The following is a 23,996-nucleotide window of genomic DNA, read 5'->3' on the forward strand; positions in this document are numbered from 1 at the left end:
AATAGTATATTTGATATGATGTTTCGTGCAGATGAAAGGACAAGATGGATTTTTTCCCCCTTGTTAACACATGTGGGTATGTACATGTATGTAATATTTACCCCTTTGGCTAGAGGTCTATTTTGCTCTACAGACTTTTCTGCTGACAAATTGTGCCAGACAAACAGACATTGTTGTACCAAAGATTTGCTGTGAAAGTAACTTGAAATAGAGAGCTATGAGATGGCATTCATCATACCAAAGATTTGAAATCCTGAGAGCTGATTGGTCATTGCTGTGTTTTTTTTAAAAAACACAATGCTTGTAAGATTGTGGATGAAGTTGTTTCTAGGACTTTTCCCTGTAGACTCTCATATTTCTTGCTTGTTTTTCCCCACCAAATCTCTAAAATTTTCAGATATTGTTTCTTTTGAGCATAACATTTGCTACGGTCATGGCTATAAGAAAATGCTCTTGATCCTATACAAGATACATTGACTGAGCTCAGCACTTCTAATGGGGAAAACAATGTGCAATGCACATAAAAGATAGGACTGTGCTATGGTTCTTAGCAAGTTATGACTGTTACATATTTCACATTCAATACAGTCAAGTGCAGTGCTTCACTTCTCTTTAGTAAGAAGAGGCTTATCGACAGAAGACCGACCCCAGTTTACTTGGCTTAATGCATAGCCGAAGCAGATGAAGATAGTGTACTGGTAGAATTCTACTCTGTAACAGCACAAGAGGGCATCTTAAGCACAGCAAAGATTGTATGGTGAAGACTGTACATGTCATTAAAGTTGGTGGCAGTGTACTGTAAAACATGATATATTCGCGGCATGAAAATTTAGCAAATTGGAGCTGACGGCCTTTCATGCAGCATGAAATTTTCGATGCCTTGCCACTGGCATCCAATGCATATTATGTAGGCAAGAACTTCCGCGTGCATTTTAATTTTGCGAATGTTGGCGCTCGCGAAATTCACGAAATTAAAATGCACGAAGATTCCTCGTTTTACGGTAGATGTTAAAATACAAACAAGCAAACAAAAAGATGAAAGGAAAACTTTAGGACACTAGTGAATTTTCACACCAGGTATTTGCTATCATGGCTGCAAAATCCTAGAGCATAGTCCCTTTGTTATGTGGTAGTAATGTGTTCAGTTTTTATTTCAAATTTTGAGTTGAAATTCTTCACTGTGGGAGAAACGAAGCATACTGCCCGTGAGACATTTGATAAAAAGAGTAGGCCTTACCTTATAAAGGACAATTTTGCCCACACTAGAGCAAATTAGGCATATTATGCAGCTGTCTTTTTCTCTTTAGACACATTGGCATTAGGTGACCCTTGTGTTGAGTCAAACTGGGCTGATGTGAATATGTATGAGTGAGTGAAGCCCCCCCCCCCCCCCCCAAGACCACTGTAACCGCAAATATCACCACAAAGATGCAAAACAGTTGATTTTCCTGTTAGAAAATAATGGCCGGCTAAAGCAGTGGGAAGGATGGTAACGTTTGCACAAATGCTGCATGTCAACATCTTCTGTTCACATAGACTTGTGAACCTTGGTGATATGTCAAGTATATACTGTAAAACAAGGAATGTTCGCTTGCATTTTGATTTTGCGAATTTCGCGAGAGCCGAGATTCGCGAAATTAAAATGCATGCTATAGTTCTTGTCTACACTACATGCAGTGAATGTTAGAGGCAACTCGCGAAAATTTTATGCTACGAATAAGGCTGTTGGCTCCCATTCGCAAAAAATTCATGCTGCGAAAATATCGTCCTTTACAGTATACTACGGGGAGAGTTTATGAATTGTTGGCCATCTTCTGACATCTAATTTACAGTAGAACAGAGGAGGGACAGCTTGTTGGTTCAGAGTTCTCTGTCATTAGCCTTTTTATCTCTCTTTTTTTATATGGGTATTACCCGTACATCTTACTGAGTTTGGTAATATTCATATTGTATAATGGTTCATGTACATAACTTGGTCTGTGATATCCAGGTCAGTGATGAAATAATCACTTCTTGTATTTTTTCCTTTTTTCCCCCACTGAATTGTATTTGTGCATAAGCATTGTCATATGTGTTTGAGCGTGTGTTTGTGTGTGAGTAAATTTATGTGTTTGGCTTTGCGCACACCAAAGAAGAGCTGTTATTGTTGCTCAGAATGCGGGAGATAAAAAGAAATTGGTTGTGCAGCAGAAGGATATCAGACAAAGAGAATTCAGAGGTAAAGCAGCTGGAATAACTGATGTTTATGCTGCTACCCCGCTGTCTTCACAGAATATTGAATGTAAAAGGTGTAAAGGGCTCAGAAAGAAAAGAGTTTTCATTTGGGTTGTTAAAAACTAATTCATCAACCCATTGAAGTCGAGTCCCGAGTTAATATACTCGGCAAGTGCCTATGGGAAATGCGTGTTGTAGCAAAATCAGTCCGTCCTCAGCGGGTTAAGTACGAAAAGCATGGTTGATATATAATTGTACAAACACACACTCACATTTTCATATCCTTCCATATATTATATAATGGATACAAATGCACACACACACACGCACACACACACACTCTCACGCAGAATCACAATTGTGATTCACGTTTCAGCGTTCGTCTGCTTGGTCCGTCCATCGCTGGCGATTGCATTAAGGTTGAGGCTATCACGATTGAGCGACAGTGCCTGTCATTGCGTTTTGTTGACTAAATGGCTCAGGGTCTGTCTGTGCACATCGCAAGATGCATTCACACTCACGGTTGAATACTGCAGTATGTATTCACACATTAATTTGGGATGTCAATGCAAATATACTGCGAAATACACCAAGAAATATGTTGCAAAAATACTGTGGTATTTAGAGTGATACTGTAAAAGCGGATATTTTTCCGCAATTAATTTTTCGCGCTCGGCCCGGTAAGAGGAGTTTTACATGTTTTTAATTCCGTGGAATCAAGACAGTTACGGGAGCATATGGCAAGCAAAAATATTTTTGTGCTTTTATTTTCGTGCTAGTTTCTGGTTCCGTGAAATGCGCAAAAATTTCAACACCGCGGAAATTTCCACTTTGACAGTAATTCAAACTTTGTATGAAATATGCACCGGAGATTTGAGTGTGAATTGTGTCAGAAAATACCACATATTGTAGTGTATTGCTCACCTGACATATTATATACTTCCTGTGTTGCCATTAGGCCAAAAAAAAAATTTGTATTGGCGTAACATGATATTTTTCAAATAGGGTCGGGCGGGCAGATTTTCTTTTTTTTTTTTTTTTTTGCTACCTGTATTTTACGTGTAAAATTCATATTTATAGAGAGGGTCTGTTGCATCCAAAGTTTGTTATATCACTGGTTTAAAAGCAATAAATTTTAAAAGAGAATCATATTTTGGACATGGAAAAACACCCTGGCCCCCCACTCGAACCCATAGGAGACTGCATGCGTGTTCCTGTTTACTGGCGCGACCGGCACTTCTTCGCCTCCATCGTATTCGTAGTAGCAACCATATACCAGTGCCCCATATCCAACTGAATGGCACTCTGGTCAGACAGCAGGACATCTTTGAATGGACCGTTTCCGCCTTCCCCACTTTAACAGCCGTCACGACATACTGGTCAGAATACGAACGAACAAATTCCTGGGCTAAATCACCCAGACAAATCAATTCTCCGAATAATATTAAATAAAACCTTCAAACCGGACTTGCCAGTTGCCGACACGCTGTACTGCGCGGCCATTTTCCGACACCAGCTGTTCTTGTTGTTGTTGTTCTTTATAATTCGCAAACCCGTATCGTGCCCTCTCTCGGGAAAAACGATGTCTTTCCTTTTTTCTTTTTTTTTTTAAAGTTCAGGGTCGGGGGTTTTTTTAGGGTCGGGCAGATTACGCCAATACAACAAATTTTTAGCTCACCTGAGCCAAAGGCTCAAGTGAGCTATTGCGATCGCCCTTCGTCCGGCGTCCGTCGTGCGTCGTGCGTCGTGCGTCGTCCGTCGTCCGTCGTCCGTCGTGCGTCGTGCGTAAACTTTTTACATTTTCATCTTCTTCTTGAAAACCCCAAGACCGATTTTCATCAAACTTGGCAGGTAGCATCCCTAGGGGGTTAGGAACTCAATTTGTTAAAATGGGCACCATGCCCCACCCAGGGGGCCCCCAGGGGGGCCCAAACCCCCCAAAATTAAGGAATCTGTAAAAATCTTCTTCTCTAGAACCAGAAGTGATAGAGCTAAGTTAATACTATGAGTTAGTACATTGATGACTGTAGTTTCAAGTTTGTTCATGGCAGAATCAGGGGTGCCCCCCTTGGGACCCAGGGGAGGGGGGTGGGGAGGGGTTCTAATGGGGCCTAAATTGTACATTTTCATCTTCTTCTTAAGAATCCCATGACCCATTTTCACCAAACTTGGCAGCTAGCATCCCTAGGGGGTTAGGAACCCAATTTGTTAAAATGGGCACCATGCCCCACCCAGGGGGCCCCAGGGGGCCCAAACCCCCCAAAATTAAGGAATCTGTAAAAATCTTCTTCTCTAGAACCATAAGTGATAGAGCTAAGTTAATACTATGAGTTTGTGCATTAATGACTGTAGTTTCAAGTTTGTTCATGGCAGAATCAGGGGTGCCCCCATTGGGACCCAGGGGAGGGGGGTGAGGAGGATCCTAATGGGGCCTAAATTGTACATTTTTATCTTCTTGAGAACCCCATGACCCATTTTCACCAAACTTGGCAGGTAGCATCCCTAAGGGGTTAGGATCTCAATTTGTTAAAATGGGCACCATGCCCCACCCAGGGGGCCCCTGGGGGGCCCACACCCCCAAAATGAAGGAATCTTTTAAAATCTTCTCTAGTATCAGAAGTTATAGAGCTAAGATAATACTATGAGTGAGTACATTAATGACTGTAGTTTCAAGTTTGTTCATAGGAGATCCAGGGGTGCCCCTCGGGGAGGGGGGGGGGGTGGTTGGGAAGGTCCAAATGGGGGCCTAAATTGTACATTTTCATCTTCTTCCTGAAAACCTCATGATGGATTTTCGTCAAACTTGGCAAGTAGCATCCCTAGGGGATCAGGATCACAATTTATCAAAATGAGCACCATGCCCCACCCAGAGGGCCCCAGGGGGCCCCAATCCCCCCAAATTAAGGAATCTTTTAAAAAATAGGACCTTATTGTACATTTTCATCTTCTACTTGAGAGTGCCTGGTCAAATTTTGGTAGAGCTGTGAATAATTTAGATTAGTGACTGCGTGAAAGGTGAACTTGCGATACTCAGGTGAGCGCTAGACCCGCGGGTCTCTTGTTTTTTTGGCCTTAGAGATGCGCAATGCTTACCTCAGAGAGATGCTACCCTTGGAGAGATACTAGTATACTTTTGGGACAGTAATGGCATTTAATTTTGTGAATGAGAACTGTACCAAGTGAATTGCTGCAATATCTGTTACCGTGGCGTTTTGCCAGGGAGAATGGTGCCAACAATTTACCTGGTGTTTATCACCGACGTGGTAATGCAAATTATGTAAATGCACCTACTCTCAAGCACATTCACTGGCACATGTCACCTAGATCTCATCAAAGCTCAAACTGCTGGTTGCCCATTTGGCTTGGTTTACTCAGCACTTTACCACTTTTGTTGAAATGAATGTTGATAAATGAGGAGAACTGGCCACTTCTGTTGTTGAAAGTATCATGCAGTACCTACACATAAATCCCTGTGTGACATTGAGTTATGGTTGCCTTTCTTTCAGGTAGCAAGGTATAAGTGGAGATGATAGTGAATATGATAAATAGCGATATAGTATACACAGTGCGATTACTGTCATTAATGCCACTAAAATGTTGTGAAGGGTTATGATGAATGCATGTTGAAAACAGTCGAGAACACTTTCAACAATGTTCATGTTCATTGTTCTAAATGAGCAAGTACTACAGTAACCAATATGTGAATTATACTGATGGTTATATCAATCAGAGTTACAAATGGCTGAAGTACGAGAACTGGGGGTGAATACAGCAAAATTTGCAGTGGTGTTCAATCTGTTTGCATTGAGTATCACATCTAAGCTCTAATGGCATGATACTTTTATAGATGCAGGGAGTGAAAGCCCAATGGCACATGTGAGCCTCTGCATGCCAAGTGATGTACAGCTACGTTATGTCCTGTGCTAATGAGCAGCACGTTCAGAGAACTCCCTCATTAGTCTTTTCCCAGGCTTTTAACTCCACTCTGTTTTTGAACAAAACAGCAACAACAACCAGCCGTCGACAGACGGACTAAACAACCCACCAACCAATCAACAGTGATCAACCGGTTTACTACACAGGGTTAATATCCAACCAGTCAAATACTTTTAACACAAACAGTCCAATCAAGCTAAATTTCAGTGCATTTCTTATAATTCCCCTTTTAAAACTCCTGTATGAGTTTCATAGATCTATTTTGATATGTCCTTATTTGCTAAGGATAGCCCCATCACTATATATTGTTAATCTTCCCATAGTCGCTGTTGTCCATCATACTGAGTATTGCGAGGTATCCGTTTTTACTGTCGTTTTGGGCCTAGAGGGGCATTGTACGTTAAATATATCTCCTGTGAGATGGATGAACGCAGTGGGATGAAATTGAATCCAGGGTCTCCGGCATAAGGATCCAAAGCCCTCACCCACTGCGCCACAGTGCCTGGCCGTTGCTGAATTCATCACAGGGACCATTCGTCACTATGATAGTGGTGTAAAGTAGGCATTCTCCAGTGCCATTCTTCCCCAGATGCCTGTAAAACCAGCATGCATCCCAAGCCACCACCCCTCCCCCAAGCCTTAGTATGTCATGCTGCTCCTTCCAGGCGCGGTGGGAGGGCCATTCCCATCCAGGGAAGCATTTGATGGGACTTCCACCGATGTGACGATACTTTTGTGAGCCCTTTTGGATCTTCAGAAGAGCTTGTTTTGTAAATGTGTTTAGGGACATGTTTGATGTTAATCAACTTGCTTTAGCAAATCTTGAGGCACACTTGAATCATGTCGCTAGGCCTACCTCCCAAACACATTAATCAAATCATGTCTTTTGCATTTATCTCCATTCTGTATGTTCTTTGGCACTCTGAAATGTTTAAGCCATCAAATATGATTGAGGAGGTTTAACTTAACATTAACTTTCTTGATACACAGTGTACATGTTAATTCACATCCTCTCGCTCAAAAACGAACAAACAAAAAGAACAGATTGACAGCTGCGCGTTTGACTGACAGATCAGAGGATGCAACACTAGATATCCTACACTTGTAATGTAAGGCATTATACAGTCTGAATACTCCATGCAACTGTTGAAATGTGTCTGGAAGTGTGATTACAAACTAGTTCTATCGCAGGTCTGAAACTCCGCTGTGAGTGATGGGACTGGCTAGGAATCTTGTCCTGAAATTCCAGCCATAGCGAGGGGATGATGCATGTAGAGGCTGCCTCTGCATGGGTCATCAATTCTCTGTTATTCACCTTTGCTTTTCATTTCTCTTATTGTTGATGGCGTCAGCGTGATGCTGCGCGATCATTCATCGCTATCAATTTGTCACAACACAGCAGATTGTCATAGCATTTACTCCGTCATCTAACCTTTCCTTGTATAAAGCTTGATGCCCCATCATTATCATAACTGACCATCACAACATTTATTGAGAATGTTACCTCAAATTTTTGTAGATTTTTGAAGAGATGGATGTTTACATCCTCTTTTAGCAGTTTTCTTTTGAAATCATGTTCTGTGTTTGATTTGTTCTGTTCTGTTTAGATATATTGTACATTTATTTTACTTCTATCGAGAAAATATGTCTATACTGTCTTTATTATATAATGTAGTTTCTGGAATGAAAATATAGGAAACCATCATTGTGCTTAAAAATAGTCCCCTTGAGTCAATCTGCTGTCTGTATTTGGGTTCAAGTCATCTTGAAGTGTTGCAGATTATGTGTGCTCTAAAAGTGCATAAATTAGACATGAAGCTTTTGCAATGTCTTTGATGTGATCTGTACGTAGCGACTCAAGCCCTCAGTGGGTGCAATGATGCCATGAGCATCCCACAAAAAATATTTGTGTAATGCACCGAAAAAGGAATTTTGCTGGGGATTCATTTTCTCCATCTAGTTACTGTATACGCTGTTATTTTCGCGAACAGATATTTTCGCGAATAACGAGGCCATAGACATTTTCGCGAGATGTTGTTTTCGCGAATTGACGCCGACGCTTACGTTAATGCACTACTAACAGGGTGCATGGAGACATTTTCGCATGTTGTTAAATCCACGATCCAGCATCTGTGATTCGCGAAATTCGTGAAAATTAAACCCTCGCGAAAATAACAGCTTATACAGTACTCCTCAAACTGGAGTTGTACTTGTGGTTTCACACTGGAAGGGAAAAGATGAACCTCACAAGTTTAGTGGGGTGCCCAAATGTACAACGTAGTCTACGACTACATGAGATCCGACCCTGTCTGATCAGTATGCACAGCACTATCATTTTGCATTGGTGAGCAAGTTATTGTCCTTTTTGCTTGGCGAAAACCACAACTTGTGGGTGTATGCTGGGATCTCGTGTGCGAAATGACATCTCGCTACAGACAATGAATACAACACTACCGATAGAGAGTTGTGATACGGAGGCAGCTGGACGTCATAGAAAAGTCATTCGCACATGACGAGGGTTGAGTAATGATAAATGTGGATTACTCATTGTTTTCATTCACGTAAATTGATTAGTCTAAGCACTTCGATAATGGAACTTGTCAATCCAATTCATGCAACTTGATTAGGCTGGGCACTTTGACATTTAGTTTATGTTCTGCAATTACCATCAGCTTCAAAGAAAAAAAAGTATTTCATCATACACAGTAATTCTTGCCTCCCATGGAACTGTAGATCAATTGTACATGTAGCGTGACAAAACTTACAACATGGGGATTGCTCAAAGCATTAACAACCATCAAAATTGTGAGATGCCCGGCAAGAAAAAAAAGAGTTATAGATTGATGTGAATGTGGCCACAAGAAACACTTACAGAGGATGGAAAAAAAAGATAAGCAAAGGAGAGGAATTGTTGTAGTTGCCTTATTAGGAACTTGGTGTGATCTTCAGAGGAGTGAACGAAAAACAGACACCACATAAAAATGATTTGCTGTGTGAACTAGTGACCTGGCTAGCCTGTGCAGAGGTGTAGACGGGGCCATTCATTAGGAACTTGGTCGAAGGTTAGCGGGCAACCACAGGTATGTTGCATTCAGTAACGCGTAAAGTGACTTCCTCTCAACACCCATACAGGAAACCATGTTCTGTCGGATACTGCAAAGGAATTTCCTGTCGTTGTGTGTAATGTCTCTTTCTGTACTACATGTAGTCTCCTGTGCGTGAATTGCAAGCTTGAAATTTACAAAGGTTAAAAAGTAAGCAAAGGATATTGATGTAGAATTAATGGGAGCTGTCTTGGCTGGGCATTCAAGACCAATAGGTAGAAGATGGCCCAGTCTTCTCTGCACTTGTGAGGTTTGAATCCCAGCTCTGCAGTAGTGCCCTTTAGCTTTGGCAATGAGGCACTTATTGTGATTTTAGAATTTTGTGATTTGTCACTAACAGTGTGAATCACTTTGCAGCAGTATGATGAGCTTGCCAGACTCTCTCCATGTGTTTACCTAATAATGAGCAGATTTCTTGTCATTTTTAAGACTGAAAGAATAAGACAGCCAAGTTTCAAATGCGCGTATACTAATGACAGAGGCTAGAGGTAATAAAGACCATCTCTGGAAAAAAAGAAAAAAAAAACACATGACTGAATTTTTGTAACATCAGGTAATGTTCATTTGACTACAAATGTTGAAGATGAAAGAGAGTGCTCTGGCCCAGTTAATTTCTAAAGAATTATATTGTAACATTAAAATTGCAATGTTGCAAAGTTCTTTGCTGTCATAGTACACTTTCATGATTGGCACAGCAGTGTGTGTGCTGCGTGTAACGCTAGCTGTGGCATTAGCATGAGCATGGCTCACAAGTTGTACGTTTCATAGTGGCTGCTGAGAGTGTGAATGGAAGCCATGCGACAAACAAAATTCATGAGTTTTCTGCAATGAGCGTTCTCATTCCTAATCATGGCAGGAAGCTTGGTACAGTGAACCATTTTTTTTTTCTAGCGGTCGTGCGGATGGCTTTTGGCGCAGCTGCGTACAAACTTTTCCTCAAATTGTCACAATTTTTAGTGGTCGATGTGAATGCCCCTCTTGTTTGTGCATTGATTGCAGCAATGCAATATGCATGGTATCTCTGTTCAGGGTGAGAAATTCAGAAATGAATGCCTTGTAGGCATTGCGGATTGGCAGTATTCACATTGGATTGTAATGAGATGCTTGTGATGTCTCAGTGCTCTCAACCGTCACAGCATTTGGTCCCTGCAAGATCTCTGTAAAGAGATATTTGATCAATGTGTGGAACGTTGCAACATTTTGAGAGACTTTTGTTAGAGCTGCCATTGCATTCTAGCACTTTTTATTTGTGTGTGAAAGCTCTTCAAGACTAATTATGTCTGTAAATTTACAAACTTTACGTGATGTCAATAGCCAGATTATCATCATATTGAAGTGACAAAACGTTGTGTGATATTTATGCGACGGAGATGGAGTTGCTCTTCATGGAAAGGTGACAGTGCCTGTGAGTGTAGCTGTCGTCTTCCTATTAATTGCCATCTAGTAGATGCTGCATGTACAATGTAGGCCTTACCCCTAAATGAGGAGAACATTCTCCGGCTAGATGATATCATGATTGAGCCTCAATTAGCCTTTGAACAAGTCACTCGTGACTTTATTATCTTCCTCTCCCTCCCCGTCCTCAGTTCCAATTAGCCTCCTGATGCGTCTCCCATTAGTCGGCCGTCCCGGCTCGCTCCGTCGGATGGACGTGTTGTCGCTCTGCGCTGATTTAAGCGAAAGTGCAGGTAGCGAAAGGGAGGGTTTTGTGCGGCTCGCGCTGATTATTATGTGTTCGACAAAACCTGGAACACCCCAGGTATCATTTGCGTCAGACGTGTCTCTCAAAAGATAGTGGAACAGGGGCATGTTTCTCTTGAGGTGATCTATAGAGACGAATTGAGTAGGAAGAGGAAATTTTGATGAAAGAAAGGCTGTATTCAGTCCCACTCAGTGAGAATGGTGTACCTATGCTGTTGTTACTCTCTGTTCCTTTGAGAGTTAATTTTGTTCATGCTGATAATTGTAGTTGACACCCCTAAACAGTTTTGCGTGTAGTCCATCTGTTTTTTTGTGTGTAGTCCATCTGGTTTTTTTTGTGTGTGTTTGATGTTTGTTATTTCGGGGTTTGTTTTAGGTTTGTGTGTAGATGCTGCATTTGCAAAATATTGTGCAAAGTCTACTGTTTGATTTCACAGTGATCTTGAGAAGAGAAATGACATAACACTGAGTCGTAGTTTTGACGAGTATTTTAACCTTACAGTATAATAACAGAGCAAGGCATGTTGCTCATGCAAAGGACTCTATACTGCTTTTTGAAAGACCATTACCTCCAAAACCAAGATTGAAACATTCCAGCTGAGAAATGTTTATTTACCAATGCATCCCAATGCTTCATGTGTCTTTAACACACACTGTGTTCACCTGACAAACACATACAGAAAGTCCCCCAGTCACCTGGGTGCGTCGTCTCATGTTCTGCAATGGTTGGATTCTATGGCAGTTGCAACGGTGTGTGCCCATGCATTGCAGTGTGGTGCATTGTATTGTGCATATATGCCCCAGTATTGGGTACAGTTTGTACCCTGGGCAAGGGTTTCCAATAGTCCCACACCCTTGAGCTTGATGTAACCCAAGCAGTTCAGGGTTCAAAGATCTCATTCTGGCTGTGCCAGAGCCAAGGGCTGTAGATCATTGCCAAAATCGCAGCCCAATCCCGCTCAGCTCATGCCTTGCCTGCAATTGACCTTAATCTCCGATTGCCTCGACAGCTAGTCTTCTCAAACAGGCTCTACATTCATAAACCTCCCTGTCCAGATGCATGCTCATAGTACACACTACACAGATGGTGTGCACACGGTAAAATGTTTTCCCCGTGATATGACAATAAAAGTGCTATTTCAAATGCTAAGTCTTATGTTGGCATTAGAAGTCTTCATTGTACTCCTCTTTTTTTCAGTTGGTGAAACATTTGAATTTCTGTCCCTGGCAGCATGTTTTCTTTTTCTATTCTGATGACAAATATCACAAAGAAATCATCATAAAGAAGAAAAAAAAGATTTGAAATTCTCTGGACAACTGCATTGTTTATGACAGCATTTTACATGATATAAGCCATGGAAAGCATCTAATAATTGATTTCATTGATTTCCATTGATGAATGATGTGTTTACATGACTGCTTAGGAAGTGATGTATTGTAATATATTGTTAAAAATAAAAGCAAGCAGCCATGGAACCAATGTGTTTCACCAGTTAGGGCTAGACTTTTTTCTTTTCTTTTTCAATAAAGCACAAGCAGAAAGTGCACTTGAAGTCAAGTACATGCATAGTGTAAGAAAGATTTAGCGTACTTGTAGAAGAGGGTCTGGTGCTAAAATCTAATAGTTGTTGGCATTTATGAGATGTTGGACACACGGAGGTCATTTCCAGGTCAACCTGCGCACTGAGCACACACCGTGTTGACTGGGGATGAGTCCGTTGTTTTCAATAACTTACCCCCACCTCTTCTTTCCAGGGATGGGAAATTGTGAAATGTCTGACTGACACCTTTGCTGTATCTAAAGTGGGTCTCGCCTGTGGGAATGTACTTTTGGGGCAAAATTTGGGGAAATTGTAATATCTCTCCTCTCTGCCTCAGAGCAACCACACAAATTAGTGAGTTACTGACCTATTGCAAATAGGGTAATTCACAAAAAGAGTGAATAAGATATCAATCTAAATGCTTCGGGCAGCCAGGCAATGACATTATTTCATTGTGTGGTGTGTCTCTGCCTTTACAGAACTCTAAGTTTGCGCTGAATAAACGCAAAGCTTCCAGTTGTAAATAGCATAAAAGTAATGGGATATTTTTTCACATTTCAATTTGTGTTCCATCCTAAAGAAAATGCTTAGGTCTTTTCCATAGATGCAGTAAAAACGGTGGAGGGGAAGGGTCTAAACTCCACATGCTACTGTGACCATATCATACATGTATGGAGATATGATATGATATATATATGGGTAATTCCATGAAGTTGGGGCACAAAGTGTTACATTTTAGCATAACTCAATACTAATTATGCTATACATTTATTGTTTATAGGCTTTACATTTGTATTGAGACCATACATTTTCCTGGAAATTTTGTGCCATTCAGACTCAATTTTGATGAAGTTATCTTTAAAAAATGTAGCAGTGTCCTGTAGCATCGTGACGTGTCCATGTAGCATCGTGATAGTTTAACTCTGGTCCTAAAAGACAAATTAATGCAATTAGCTTGACCAAAATTTGATATAATATGCATAATTACTAGATTAGTCAGATAGCTAAATATCTTAACTTTCATATCCACAGTTTTACTTTTACAAGAAAATTACACAATTTGTCACTATGCTACGCGGTGTCCACCAAATGTAACAAAAAAGGACACCGCGTAGCATCGTGATACATTTTGTAATTTTCTTTTAAAATTAAAACTGTGTACAGGAAATTTGAGATATTTTGCTATCTGACTAATCTAGTAAATATGCATATTGCATCAAATTTTGGTCAAGCTAATTGCCATAATTTGTCTCTTAGGACCAAATTTTAAAATATCACGATGCTACATGGACACGTCCCGATGCTACAGGACACCGTTACATATTGTTTAATAACTTCATCATAATTGAGTCTGAATGGCACAAAATTTCCAGGAAAATGTGTGGCCTCAATGCAAATGTAAAGCCTACAAACAATAAATGTATAGCATCATTAATATTGAGTTATGCTGAAATGTATTTTTCAAATATCACGATGCTACATGGACACTGCCCCAACTTCATGGAATTACCCACATATATATATATATATATATATATATATATATATATATATATATTTTTTTTTTTTTTAAGAAACGTGCATAGACAATGAGTGCACATAGTGGCTGTTTAATCTTTGAAGTTTTGATACATAATGCTTGTTGTACCACGACATGTTTGGCGAGGTGCTTGCGTCATCCAAAATATCATATTTTTGCTGGACAGACAGAAAGGCACACACTCCAAAAAAAAAAAAAAGAGAAAAAGTATACAGATCTTATCATTAATGCCTGTGCGTATTTGCTTTACGAGTCTCTTTGAATGTTCTTCTCGCTCTTCTTGTCTTTGCAGCAAAACGCCACAGGGGGAGACGTATTTTTGGAATGCTGTCGGTGCCTCAATCTCTATGAGATGGATTATTTCGGCTTGGAGTATTACACCAAGGGAGACCACTTAGTGAGTTTGTTTGCCCCTATGTAGTCTTGGTTCAAGTCTGCCATACTTACTGAATTTGTATGATCTGCATAATTCCAAATCTAAATCTAAATCTTTATCTATGGCTATATCAATATCGACATCTATATTTGTATCTATCAAAATATCATTTATCTAATTCCATTTTATTTCTCAGTTCTTTTTTTTTTTATTTCAAAGTAGAGCTATTTGGATGCCTTTTCGATGATGCAACATCACAACAGTTCGTAAGAGATACATTTGTACTAATGGTAATGCAGATAGCCTTTGACCCTCTGCAGGCTACAATAATTACCTCTCCATAGGTGTAAATGTGAAATTTGTGCATGTTTAACTTATTGGCATAGGAAGGGTTAAACTGGAGAAGCTGTTAGTCATCAGACCTCTGTCATTGGTTCTTATCTTCTTGTGTTTCCTCTCCCCCAGGTATGGCTGGAACCAGAGAAACTAGTCTTGAAGCAAGTTGCAGGTGAGTTTTTAAAGGAAAAAAGTAAAAAGAAGAACAAACAAGAGAGACAGATACAGACAAAGACAACAAGTTTTAGTCTTTGCTTTGACATTGTTGCAACTTAATGATTGATATATTGCCGTTCATTGACATGAAAGGAAATTTGGCAGTCAGTTACAATAAAAAAAAAAGACTCAACGCAAGAATGCATTACTGCGACATTCCTGTTTGATTATGTTCCCATAGTATTACTTGACTTTTGTTGTCAAACTTCACCTCTTTTTATTTCAATGAAAAAGTGACGTCACGTCACATTGGACAATGTAAGAGTTCAGGAAAATATTTCAGCAGCACAAGGAATAGGTTCATTTGTGAGGATAACGTCTCGAATATGAATGGAAGATCAAACTCGTATGATGAGCCAGTTTGACAACACAGGGTTGATATGAAACATGTCCTTTGAGCTAGTGGAGTGGCAGGCTCAAACTCTGGATGATGAAAGCCCACGAATTGGAAGGTTTTTTTTGGGGGGGGGGATGGGGGGGGGGGGGAGGGGAAGGGCCGTTCTGGCAGTCTTTGTCAATGGAAAACCCATCCTTTGACGATGCCTCGTTATTACCGTGTATTACTTTGCAATGAGACAGATCATGCCTCCCAGACACTCGGCTCCCTCATCTTGCTCCGCTCGGGGAACGAAGCACTCTTCCATTCTCACAGCGTAAATGCCAGTGACGTTCATCCCACCGCTTCTTAAAATAACCAAAAGGGATGATGATTCATGCCCATTTCCACTCAAACATGTTGCTGGTCTTCAGAGCTGAATATGACTATTATTTATTTTTTGTTGTGCTTAAATCTTAATGTGAGCAGAGAAATATTTCAGTGTATATACCAGGTGACTTGGCAGTGTTCCTGCAGGTGATAGGCCTTCATTTGTGGCCCCCGGGGTTGGTACACTGCGGTCTGTGATTACTTCCTCCCAAACAATACTATTTTTCCTGACACCACGGCTAGGTGTCAAGTGTCAAGTACTGCATGCAGTCTGTCCAAAACAGTAAGAAAGAAAAGAAATCCCATTTGTGTAATATGGGCTCCAAGGCACCTTGGCAGGCGGGGTAGTCCTTCAATGTCACGCCCAGACCAGAAAGAGGCAATTAGTTTTGTGTTACAGCAGCGCCCAAAGGAAATGATGCAGACACATTTGCTCAGTGTACAAATGAATTTGTATTTTCTTTTCAACTGCCACTCTTTTTCATCATCAATGTGATAGGGACTGCTTACATGATAGGGGATATTCAGGTAAAATCTTGAATGAAAATATATGATTCATCTGTTTTGGAATTATACATTCTTTTTTTAACATATAAGAGAGACCTGAAAGTGAACTAACAGGTTTCAACAAAGTCAGACTTCAGTTGTTAAGTGCCTGAAACAAGTTTGGGCACTAAGATGAATATATGAACAAACAATTTTAATGTTCTATCAAGTTCAACTTTAGGTGAATCTAGCAAGAGTACTGGATGGTTCATGAAGGAGGTGGAAATAGTAGAAAGAAATGGGCAAGATGGTTTGATATCTTTTTTGAGATGCTCATCACCAGTCCTCCAGCGAGATGAGAGGGGGTCATCATGCCCAGCTGTTCCCTGGCTGATACCAGCTGATATTTCCTCCCCTCCTTGGCCTAAATATAGATACATACCTCTTGCTACCACATATGATAAAGGTGATGGGCGAACTTTTAAAGCTCCGGTAGAGTGGGGATTCGTGCAATGGGAAGGCCAGCCCTATACGGACGTATTCGAGAATCCTGGAACAAATTTTGTGTAGCTTTATCATTGATCTTTATGTAAGTACTCAAACCGCCAAAGAATCTCAACTGGAATCAAATGTTACTGTCGAGCATACGCTTCAAGGCACTTATTCACTAATGGGCAAGCAGGTTGCTTTAGTCATAGTTTTCAAATGTACCCCGGTAGGTAACGAATGAATACCGACTCAGTCGGGCCGCCCTTCCCTCCCCATGCCATCAGGCCTTTAACCGCTTCAAATGAAACCCAAACCCAAAGAGAAATTTGGATTTAAAGAGTGAAAGCAGCAACATTAGTAGAACACATTAGTGAAAGTTTAAGGAAAATCTGACAATCATTGCAAAAGTTATGAATTTTAAAAGTTTTGGTGTCAGAACCACTGGATAAGGAGACTACGTGAGTTTATGACATCATTGTGTGGACGACAATATAAAGAAAATATAAAGAAAATTCAACATGTTTTCATTTTTCTAGCATAACGAAAGAGCACTTGACTAACTACTTTCAGAAAACAGGGGGAATGATATTACTCTAACATATCCCAGTAACAAGTTGATGGAATGTGTAATTTTAATGAAAAATGAATTTTTGTGGAATGTTCGAGTTTTCCTCAACTTTCTATGTTCTACTAATGTTGCTGCTTTCACTCAATCCACATTTCTCATCGGGTTTGGGTTTCCTTTAACAGCCTGACGGAGTGGGGACCTCTAGGACAGTAGAGGCTGGGCTCCCCCTTCTTTTCAGCAAAGAGTTTGCTCAAGAGGAGGAAAATGTATGAAATGGTAGTCCCACCCACCCACCCAGTCAATACGATTGCCTGGGTGCGTACCTGACAAAGACCTGTACGAACCAGGTCCCCCTGCTCAGTGTGATGAGTCAGTGATGGTGTATTTAGATGCCTGTTTATTCTGGCAGATACAGAAGGGTATGAGTCCTTTGAAACATCTGAATCAGTTCTGCAATTCTATCAGGCGTGTGACTGAAAAGAGTGCGTGGCCGTACCCACCTCATTTCTCATGCCATGTAGCTCCTTAGTGTGACAGTGAATTTTAATGTGCTCCATTTAAAGGGATGTTCATATGTTGCGAATTTGGTGTCAGTAATACTCTTTCCTTGAAAGAAAGTTGTAATTATGATCTTCAAATACCAGTGGTAGAACACAATGATGATACAGCCAGGAGATACAGACAATGAATACCATGTTTTGACTCAAAGAGATGGGCTCTAAAACTTGGCATAGTAATACCAAAGACACATCAAGAGTGCGATGACCTTTGAAGTCTGCTTGACCGTATGGACATTATGCCTCTATCAAAGACATTCCGTAAATATAGGTTCACTCAGTATTGGCGTGCATTTTGTGTGTGGTGGGGGGGGGTTGTCATTTCAATGGTTTTGCTCACGTATTGACTGGCAGTGAGTGTTTATTACATGGAGACTGCAATTGGCTCGCTGGATAGCTGATTCGACTGAGGTTTTGAAGGTCCATGGTTCAATTCCCATGGGGATCTGCAGGAAATCGGACGATGCCTGCCGAGATGTGGTGTGTGAACGCTGCACCTACATGTACGCCCCTGGCAACCGGCACGAGAGTCTGTCATGTGGGTTGGGTGTCATCATGATACTCATTGAAAAGAGCAAGTCTGTGAATATGAGATGTAGAGATTGGGATGAGTTTACAATACTGTTGAGCTCTGTTGCAGCTCAATTTAAGAAATTGTCAAACTTTGCTGAGTAGGTAGTATAATGAGCTGCAAAAAGAATTGAAATATACTGTTCTAACACACAAGAAGTCTCTGGTATTGTGCTGTCACTATCAAGATATTTATGAACAATTTCGATCATTATCACAATGCTGATAGATCTTTTATGAAACGGTTTGATACTAAAATCCTGCAGTGTCTGGGGGAAAAGTAGAGTAAATCCAATCATGAACAATTATTATTATTTATTTTTTTACGTGTGATAGCTTTTTTAATAGCTCTTTTTAAAATAAATAATTGAAAGCTTCAGTTTATCAATTTCAGTGATATGGATATCATGCAGACTTCACACATTGTTGAACAGTGATCTTACTCGCAGATTCTCAGATTCATAAACAGACATATCACATGATATAGTACACTGCATTTGACTTAGTAACAACTGTCATCAGCAGAAAATACAGGTTCAGCTTAGCTGAGAAGTGTAGACAGGACTTCTTTTCAACCTCATGACACACTGTTGCAGTCTAGGCCTTTTTTAATGAATATTCATAAAGATGAGTGGTCGTGTTCGCATAGATTAAAGGACAAGTTCACCTTCATAAACATAAGGATTGAGAGAATGTAGCAATATTAGTAGAACACATCATTGAAAGTTTGAGGAAAATCAGACAATCCGTTCAAAAGTTATGAATTTTTGAAGTTTTTGTGCAGTACCCGCTGGATGAGAAGACTACTGCAGTGTATGAATAACTTAGATGTCACATGCGTACAACAATATAAGGAAAATATAAAGAGAATTTCACAAAATTCCATCTTTTGAAAAAAGTACACATTCCCCTGACTCGTTACCGATAAATGTTATGGGTAATATTATCCACCCTGCCTTTAGAAAGAGGCAAGTCAGTTGCTCTTTTATTATGCGAAAAAAGTGAAAATATGTTGAATTTTCTTTTATATTTTCTTTATGCTGTTGTACGCATATGACTCACAAGCTGTAGTAGTCTCCTCATCCAGAGGTTCCAACACAAAAATTTTAAAAATTCATAACTTTTGCATCGATTGTCCAATTTTCCTCAAACTTTCACTGATGTGTTCTACTAACATTGTTGCATTTTCTCAATCCTTATGTTTATGAAGGTGAACTTGTCCTTTAAAGTAACTGTGAGCACACATCCTGACCAGCACAAAATATAATGGGCTGAGATCCCGAGGTGATCTCTTGTCCTTTGTTCCTGGGTCCAGTCCTTTTGTCAATGACAGGATATGTTATTATGTACTAAGACTGAACAACCTATGCCTGTATTGTGTGCTAATCCTGGCCCATATTGTAGTACCAGGGTCAATTCCACCACAGACCAAAGTAGATTGATTGTTCACACCAGAGAAGGTGACTAAGATTTTGTCGCGTGGGCTGGCATTGTTCACAAACGTCAGCGCACAAACATGTTCTGATGTCGCATACTTAATGAAAAAAAAAAGTGGGGAGAGTATCTTTTCTTCTTTATTCAGTCATGGTGCTGCATATGAAATCCAGGAAATCATCCTATGTAGTTATTTTTGTGGGTTTTTTTGTTGTCCTTTTTGTATGTAAAATAGTGGGTGGTTGTAATACAAATTGCTACTGTAAGTCATTAGTCAGTGATTAACAACGCATCATGGTTGGAAGAGATCAGAAACAAAGCTTTGTTCTAAACTTATACTTTTTTTATGACTCTCTCTGAAGCATGTCAGTGTAAAAAGTGAGATAAAAAAGTGGTCATGTTGCTATTTTTATCAGAGTGGTTTGAACTGGGATCCCTCAGTACATGTGTGCATTTGTCCTGCCCCCCCCCCCCCCTTCTTGTAAAGGTACAGGTACAAGTTTTGAATGTTTGTACCAATCTATGGTGTAAAATGGAAACTGGAGGATGATGTGTCTCATGTTTATACCAATTATAAAATGAAGATGGAACATTGATGGTTTCCATTGCCAAAGAAGGGAGAAGTTTGATCAGAATTGTGATACCTGCATTGATCATTACGAATGCCATATTGTGTATACAATGTATGCATGTATGATAAAATCAAATTCTGAAATTACAGGAAAACAAGACTGTTCATCAGAGGGCCAGTAAATTGCTGTTTTGTTTTGTCCGTTAAACTCTGATTTTTTTAAAGCACTTTTCTCACCTCCCTGAACTCATTAACCATGTTGTGCATTGGCATGGTTCCATTTGTACAGTAGTCAAGGTATACATCTGTTTTCCTCTTAAATCGAACGACAGATATCCACGGGACATCTCGCCCCTCCTACAAGTGTATATGACTTCATGCCCCCCCCCCCCTTCCATACGCTTTGCTTGGAAATAAACTGTCAGCCTATGTTTGTTTTCACACAGAGGCTTACACTGTACAAGTGTAGATGTAAAAAGAAGCCCAGTAGTATGACAGGACTATAAAATACCAGGGTGTGTGACAGTGCTTACAGCATTCATAAAGTGATACAGTGTACAATGTATATTGCCTATTTTCCTGAGGGAGCTGCTACGTGGATAAAAAAGAAATAGAAACACTTTTGAGCATTAAAAACGTGGCAATAGAGTTTCTGATCTGACCCTGGACAGACGACTAAATTCCTAATCGTTATTTGTACAATAGATGGCGGTAGAATGGCTATCCTCACACATTTGAGTAATAGACTGATGGGCATTCCAACAGAGCTCATGAATAGTGGGATCAGTAGAACTGCGACACTTAGCAGCGGAAGTCATGCCCTTTAAATATGGTTATGTAATCTTGTGAATTTAGTCATACTTGTGCTCCATGCTATAAAACATGATACATTTGTGACATGAAATTTTCGCGAATTGCCACTGGCATTCATTGCATGTAGTGTAAACAAGAACTTTTGCATGCATTTTAATTTCACGAATCTTAACTCTCGCGAAATTAGAATGTACGCAAACATTCCTTGTTTTACAGTAACCTGATACACCAATTTAATGTTTTTAACGCGTTTTGTACCGCACAAGTCATATGCAGTTTTCTTTTAGTTTTGTTCTAATTTTGCTGACCCATGATCAAGATTATGGCAATATCAGTATCTGTTGTGCACAAAGAAATTAAGGCAATTTTGTTTTTCTTCATGATGGTATATTTACCACCAGGAATATTAGCCTTTCAGCCATAATCACTGAATACTTTTTTTATGTTCTCGTAGTGATCTGCTGTTGAGATTTATCATTCTAAGATGTTTCCATGGACTCAAAAGGAGAACAAACAGGCAAGAATGATTTGAAACAGGATGAGTTTAGTCACCCAAAGAAACAAGAAGAAGGGAAATTTGACTTTCAAACCTCAAATGGTGTTGCGGATACTCTCATATACAGGCAACCTCTGGGGCTTGAGTTAAATGCATTAAAATATGAATAAGAAAACTTGAACGTGACTGGATGGTAGTGTACATGTAGCTTGCATGACTTAGACTTTGTTTTAATAGTTTGGGTAGTGAAGTCGAATTTGAGCAGATACATTTGGAATTACGCAGCATGTAGACAAAGTGGGGGTTAAACTTTGTTGAACCGTCCGCATACATATTGAGATTTGCAAAAAGTCGATTGTGAGCTCATTGGACACACAGCATTAGTGCCCTTCTTGCTCTCACTCAATAATGTCTGCGGCAGGGTTCTTTCACAGTATGAATGATGCAGACTACTGTATAGACTCCCATACAGCAGAAAGAAAAAAAAAATGTACAAGCTGCATGTTCGCTCCGTGCGTAAATCATGAAAAGGTAATGGGATCATGAAGAAGCGATGCAGGTTTATAGACCTCGCGGCCGTGTTGAGGGGGTAATTCTTGTCAAGTCGTGGAATAGCAAATTGCTGGTCATACAATGTAAAGAGGGCAGAGAGAAAAAAAAAAACACAACCCACATGTATCCGTGAAGCGTGCCTTCATGCATGGTCACAGCACCCGAACTTTCCCCCCTTTGGTTCGTCAGCTAGCACCTCTTTGCACACACTCCAGCTCGCATTGCTATATTCCAAGGTGCTGCCCTGGAGTTGGTCGGGCATCAGGGAGTAGTACACAGTGTAGGCTGCCTGCAGATGAGGCATAGATTGTGCATGGCCTAAACTAGGCCAAGGGAGGGAGAGGAAATGGGGGGGGGGGGGGGGGGAGGGGAAATGAGGGGGGGAGGGGAAGGGGATGTGGGATGGGAGAAGGTCTCTATGAAAGGAAGGGAAGTGGGAGGGATGTAGGAGGGGGAGCAGTTGTTGGTATTACCATTAGCCAGATATTCATACAGGATTCTCTGGCTGATTTAAATACCAGAAACAGACAGAGAACACTGGGGGGGGGGGGGGGGGGGGGGAATCATGCAAACGACTTTGCAGAGTATGGCCGGTATTAAAAAAAATGGTCAACATTATGATTGCAAATACGTTTGTTTTTCCCATACATAGCTCTTTGTTTGAAAAATAGGCCTCTCTATAGGCCCAGGATGAGACTATCATGCACTCTGACGAAAACACACACATGCACAAAATCACTAACCATTAAAACTAAGGGTGCGTTCATCAAATCTTTTTCTCGGCAGAAATAGGTTTTCCAAACAGCTTTCAGGGAATTTTTACGAGATGATAAACGCAAAGCTGTTTTGATGATGGGTTTTGGAAAGCCTTTTTGAAAACCCGCAAATTTGTGCTTTCTGAAACAGGTTTCCGAAACAGGTTTCCAGAAACCTGTTTTCTAGAAGCCCTTTGAATCAAGATAAACGCAAAGCTGTTTTGAAATGGCTTTGTACTGCGGTTATGAATATGACCCCTTCTCCTTGGGTCAAAATGCGCAATGCAGCTGCGCAGTGACTAGGCCAGTTTTCGTGTTCGCGATGAGTTGATAAACGCAACTATTTCGGAAGCCGTCTCTAAAGGGCTTTGGAAACGGCTTTGGAAAGGGCTTTGGAAATGGCTTTTGAAAAGCCATTTCAAACAGGGGAAAGATGATTATAAACGCAGCCTAAGTGCCATAATGCACAAGCTACGCTGTATCTGGATGGCATACATAGTACTTATGCACCTTTCCATTGTATTTATTCATGGTAGTAACATCAGCCGGGTTTGTTTTTCACTTAGTCCATGCAAAAAAAAAACAAGTACGTAGATCATTGGCAAAATTTGAATTGAAAACAACTACATAAAAGCTGCTCGAATTAATAAAATATGAGTATAAGTTAAAAATAGTAAATTGCACTGTAGATTAAAGTTTAATTGATTAGTCCATGCAATAAAAACAAGTACGTAGATCATTGGCAAAATTTGAATGGGAAAACAACTACATAAAAGCTGCTCGAATTAATAAAATAGGAGTATAAGTTAAAAATAGTAAATTGCACTGTAGATATCATCAGAAATGCATAACGTTCTAATTGAACGAGAAATGTATAGTGATTTTGATATCAAATCTTGATAAAAGAGAGAAATCATTAAGATTTTATTACCTCCGCCGAGGAAGGAGGTTAAGTGATCGTCGACGCTGGTTTGTCTGTTCGCAAAATAGCTTAAAAAATTGTGTACGGATTAAAATGAAACTGGCAAGAAAAGT

General features: G+C 40.2%; 1 protein-coding gene across 1 annotated transcript in view; it reads left to right on the forward strand.

Annotated features, from left to right (window-relative positions):
• Nucleotides 1–23,996, forward strand: part of LOC139711268 (FERM, ARHGEF and pleckstrin domain-containing protein 1-like) — a 135,468-nt gene that overhangs the window by 36,174 nt on the left and 75,298 nt on the right. Inside the window, exons 3-4 of the mRNA XM_071623178.1 lie at nucleotides 14,329–14,433; nucleotides 14,878–14,920. Of these exons, the coding sequence (XP_071479279.1) occupies nucleotides 14,329–14,433; nucleotides 14,878–14,920 (148 nt within the window). The remainder of the gene's footprint in view (nucleotides 1–14,328; nucleotides 14,434–14,877; nucleotides 14,921–23,996) is intronic.

This window comes from Diadema antillarum, unplaced genomic scaffold (assembly GCF_040938485.1).
Source record: "Diadema antillarum isolate AM-2024a unplaced genomic scaffold, OU_Dant_1.0 seq00001630_RagTag, whole genome shotgun sequence".
Lineage (NCBI taxonomy): Eukaryota > Metazoa > Echinodermata > Echinoidea > Diadematoida > Diadematidae > Diadema > Diadema antillarum.